The sequence below is a fragment of the Carassius auratus genome, unplaced genomic scaffold (assembly GCF_003368295.1).
Source record: "Carassius auratus strain Wakin unplaced genomic scaffold, ASM336829v1 scaf_tig00214150, whole genome shotgun sequence".
Taxonomy (NCBI): Eukaryota; Metazoa; Chordata; class Actinopteri; order Cypriniformes; family Cyprinidae; genus Carassius; species Carassius auratus.
Window position 1 is genome coordinate 350329 of NW_020527538.1, and position 5111 is coordinate 355439.

The window sequence follows — 5111 nt, forward strand, 5'->3', positions numbered from 1 at the left end:
TTAACAGTAGTGTGAAAAAAGGGGCATAAAATATAGCATCTGCTCAGATAACATTTTATTTTTATTTTTTAGATTTGCAAGTGTACATTGGTGCAGGGGTGAAAAACAACCAAAACATTCATGGCACATGCAGTTTTCCCACTAGAGGACAGAATTACATAGTGAGTTTAAACTAATAAAAATCTAATGTCTTCTGTTTTCCACCTGTTAAGATAATATATGATTTTTTTTAAAGTTGTAAACAAATAGAAATACATAAGTAACATTCAGTTGGACATTAGTGTCAGAGTGTTTTCAAAGAAAACATATGGTTGCATGTTAAAGTAGACTTATTTGTCTATGTTGTAACTTAAAGTTCTGAATAAATTCAGTAACAGTTAATATAGAAACTGACAGTAATCTACACTGTAAAAAAAATGTTGTTTCAACTTAAATAGTATATATATATATATATATATATATATATATATATATATATATATATATATATATGTGCTCCCTTAAAATTGTAAGTTTAGTCAAGTTGTCACTTAGTACCATTTAACATTTCAAGTTGAATAAATAGTTTAAGGGTTCACATTTTTCCTGAAACTGTATATGGCATAGACCATTTCAAGAGAACAGTACTCTACTTAACAATAAATAAAGCAGAATCTATATTTTTTCATGGAATGTAAAATGTAGCATTACTAAAGGTTTATAAACACAAAAATAAATGTTGTTAGCTTATTGTCAGTAAGCATCACTATCTAAAATATAAAAGGCTACATATTAATACAAATGACTCTAGGAATCTAGATAAAACAGTATTAATATAAGAAGCCTATAGAAGCTGATTCTAAAATCACACTGTCAAGATTTATTTGGGTGGTCTGGCAACTGTGGATATAACTGATATTCCTGGTAAGGAGGTGGAGCCGACGGGTCAGGATGATGTGAAACTGAAGGACCAAATTGACCAGGAGGTCCAGAGTAACTAGGGGAAGTGAACTGACCCGGATGTCCAGGATAACCAGGAGCAGGAAACTGACTCAGAGGAGGTCCACTGTAGCCAGGTGCACCAAACTGACCAGGTGGACCAACTACATTATCTGGTGGGGCTAGTGGAGCCATAGGAGGTGGGTTGGGGAACATATTGCTTCCTGGTGGTTGATTCCAGATTCCAAAGTCACTGTTAGCAGCACCAGACACAGGCTGAGGAGGTAGAATCACAACTGGGAATTTGATTTCCGGATCTGAGGCATACGGCACATCCAGGTAGACCTAGACAGAAAGCATAGATATTAGAAAAACAAATGATTCAATGAGGAATGGGTAATGACAACAGAAAGAACCCCATCTCAGATAAGCCATCAGCATATCCTTTGATTTAAAATAGAGTTAACATGGAGATCCAGCTTTAAATTAAAAACAGAACACAGAGATTCACCATTCTGTCTTTGCTTTAAATGCTAAAACTCACCCGGAGTCTGTACTCAACCTTGAGGACCTTGCAGTTTAGGATAGAGATGGGAAGGGTGGGAGGAATGGACAGCACTTTGGTAACAGTTTTCTTTGAGTTCGGCTCAACGGGTTCCCCTTCCTCTTTAAGTACGTCGTGTGTGTGAAGTTTCCTCTTGCCTTTGGCTAAAAAACTGTGTTTTTCATACAGGCAGTATTTGGGCTTGATTGCACGGGAAGAATTGTTCTGAACTTCAGCCAAAACTTTCAAGCCCTCTCCTGTAGCGCAACACAACAAGATTCAATTCAAGTTCAATTCTAATTCCTAGGTAAAGTATCATTAGAAACTATGACTCTTTGTCTGTTTTTTGACAAAATAGACCTCTTCATTCAGAATTCATGTTAAATATGAGATATGAAAATACACAACAGAAAAGTTTACAGATAACATTGACTATGTTTACATTTTGTACAAACTCAGAAGAGGAAGAGGAAGAAGAAAAAACATGTAGAACCAGTTCTACAAGTGGTGTGTGGGTTTAAATGTGGGAGGGAACTTATGGTTGATTTTAAGCCTGAAATGTGCAACTTCCTGGTCAGTTATTACATCATCTGAAAGTCGATCTACAGGTATTCACCTAATCCACAAATATGTTTACAATTTTACATTGTTTTTATCTTGCTACCGATATACAGAAATGAATAAGGCTTCCCTTGAAATGGTTGTGTTTACAATCCTCAAGCTTTTGTTTATTGACAATATAAGAAAATAGCAGAGATGTTATAAAAAAATATAACATTACCAAGGTAGTATCCCATTTTCTCAGTGTTAATGTTCATGGAGACGCTCCCAGGGTTGAAGAATTTCATCTGTTTATCTTTGGTTCCATACTGAGGCGCCTAAACAAGGCAAAAGATAACATACAGCGGTGAGAGAACCTCAAAATATATAGATAGGTTATATGCATGGTAAAGACATTCATGGAAGCTCACCATTAGTTCAGGATTGGACACATCAGCTCTGGGGACATACTGAAACTCTGCTTTGTCTTTGCTAGAAACACGCATTGACCTGGATAGTCTTGTCTCCAAAGTGTAGACAACTTTTCCAATTGAACTTTTGAAGGTTGGTGGGAAGTGCCTATAGGAAAAGAAATGCCTTATGTAAACCTGTACAGCAGGTATAAGTCACATTAAAAGGTTGAATAGTATATATATATATATATATATATATATATATATATATATATATATATATATATATATATATATATATATATATAGGTAAAGTATTTTGGCATGAAGTTCCATTTTAACTATATTTTAATATTTTAGAAAAAAAAAATATAATATACATTAAAACCCATTGCCACTTCTATCTGTATCGTCAGGAGAAATTCAGCCTGTTCAATAGCACTTTACCTTCTGGACCCTCATTTACTCATAACTCATCTGACTGACATCATGATTATACTGTGAAGAATTATTATTATTTTTATTATTGACAGTTGTTTTTCTAATTAGCATACGGGTTCTGTTTTTCTATTCTTTCTCTTTCATTGCTTTTTTAAGCTATTATTATTATTTAATTTTTACTTTACTGTATATTATATATGTTTTACGTATTTTGTATTGCCCGTGTAAGTTATATTTGTTCCCATTCTACCCTGTCATTCTAGAGAGAAGAAAACGAAGAGTTTCATTGTAGTCTAGTAGCCTACATATGACAATAAAGTTCTTGAATCTTTAATATATTTATATTAAATATGTGTAGTCAGTGCATTTTATTTTAATTCATAAATAATCAAAGTCAGTGTGGCATAATTCAAAAGGAAGAAAAATCATTGAAATTAAAACTTTTTAACAACAAAGTTGTGTTAATTTGCATGTAGGCCAAGACACAGCCTACTTTTGACATGGAGTCATTTTTGTTTATTTAGTTTGAATGGTGTACTTTTTATTAGAATTAGTATTATGAAAACACCATAATTAGTACAAAGATTATATTTTGGAAGAAAAAAAATGGTAGTCCTTACATTACATTTAAAACTTTGTTCTAATTATTTTCCCCGTAACTTACTGTTGAGGCAACTGAAAGGTGAATGGGTAAACATGGCGCCCTGGTGCCACAACAGAAGAATCTATGAAAATCAAAAAAAATCAAATCAAAGATCAGAATATTTGAAGTTTAATCCTCAAATCTCTTTTTTGTGATTTTCATCTAAACCGCGAACAGACTTACACGGCTGTCCTGATGGATCATTCAGCATTTCATATCCTATAAGATCAAGTTACAAAACAAAATAAAACGGGTTAAATCGACCAGGTTTCTTCAAACTGTAAAACAAAACCTACAGCTGTTGTTCCTCCTACCATCATTTTTGTTCTCCCGGACAAAAAATCTCTCAACGGAATAATACTTCTCCTTGTCCGAGTAAACAACAGTGGTTTTACCATAGTGCTCGCTCCAGCACACATTTGCTTTCCCTTTAATCTTCACACTCAGCGACTGCATCTGTGTGTCCTTCGCTACATCCAGAATGACTTGTCCCGATATAAAATCCCCGCTTGTGAAGGTATTGAGCTGATTGATAGGATTGTACGTAACAGAAATGTTCTTCACTGTGAGGGGCATCTTGTCTCCTCACTCTCCTGGTGCCAATATCCGTGTTTGACGTTTCAACTGAACTTTCGCTTTAATATAGGCGCGCGCTTGCGGCTGGTGACACCCAGCATGTACCTGTGGGTGGTATAATCTGTCTGAAGCTGTTAAAGGCCCTCTCACACGGGACGCGTCTATCGCTCTCTATTGTTGTGGAAGCGTTTTGTCCATTTGATGCGTTGGTCGTGTTGTGGTCTTGGAGCGGACGTTGCCATTGTTACAGTCGTCAACATCAACTTTGTATTTACTCAACTAACTTAAATAAATCATAACGGAAATTTGTGTTTGTATTCTTCTGCTAATAATTGTTGATATTATTTAGGCTTTTTTTTTCGTTTGGCACAAATTAAGTTGTTTTTTATTTGCATAAAGAGTAGTAAAAGTACAAATTTGAATGAAATATAAATGAAGAGGAAAATTCAGAAGATTAACTCAGCTTAAACAATGCATCGACTTGTTCGGTGTCGCGTCATAGCTGTGTGGGCGGAGTCGACGTGGGGGGTCTCTGTGTGTTAATTCGAACGATTTGTTTTCGTCCAAGGCATAAACGGTTATGACTTTTTGTGGGCTTTTCCGTTGAGAAAGTTAATGAAGTCAGTTAATGAAGAATTGACAGATGAACTTGCGTCTTAATTGGACTCAGAAAGTGATTAGACACTGTCGCTATGGTAACTGTAAGGAATAAGGGCTTGAGTATGAAGTTATTTTTTATTCAAAACAACTGAACACCTGTGGCAGTGCGATTTGTAGTTGTAAAGAAAAGCCACACATGTGTATCAGTAAATTTGAAGTCACAGAGATAAATGTTTTAAGAGTTGCAAACCTGTAGACTTTTTTTCTCTCCCACAAACACAACACAACAGTTACACCTTTCATTCTTCATTGCAGGTGCACAAATTAAGCTTGGGGAACTACGTCACTGCGCATTGCATTCTGGGTAGTCGCGGCCATTTTTGAGGACACGCTTATCAGTAAAAGTGAAAGGGACATGACATACAGATCAAGTGTA

At 35.3% G+C, this 5111-nt stretch overlaps 1 protein-coding gene across 1 annotated transcript; it reads right to left on the minus strand.

The window, feature by feature from the left end:
* Nucleotides 1-477: 477 nt before the first annotated feature.
* Nucleotides 478-4363, minus strand: LOC113091260 (arrestin domain-containing protein 3-like). Its single transcript, XM_026256668.1, has 7 exons — nt 3814-4363; nt 3683-3718; nt 3521-3581; nt 2434-2581; nt 2244-2340; nt 1463-1719; nt 478-1263 (listed from the first exon to the last, which is right to left on the minus strand). The coding sequence occupies exons 1-7, from the start codon at nt 4073-4075 to the stop codon at nt 853-855; spliced, it is 1272 nt and encodes a 423-aa protein (XP_026112453.1). The 5' UTR covers nt 4076-4363; the 3' UTR covers nt 478-852.
* Nucleotides 4364-5111: the final 748 nt, after the last annotated feature.

Bases quoted from the DNA above. Each gene is read 5' to 3' on its own strand.
- LOC113091260 (XM_026256668.1), bottom strand. From the start codon at position 4,075: ATGCCCCTCACAGTGAAGAACATTTCTGTTACGTACAATCCTATCAAT. The intron at 3,582-3,682 runs GTAAGTCTGTTC...TGATTTTCATAG, and splicing joins TGATCCATCAGGACAGCCGT to ATTCTTCTGTTGTGGCACCA. The intron at 1,720-2,243 runs GTAATGTTATAT...GTTGCGCTACAG, and splicing joins GAAAATGGGATACTACCTTG to GAGAGGGCTTGAAAGTTTTG.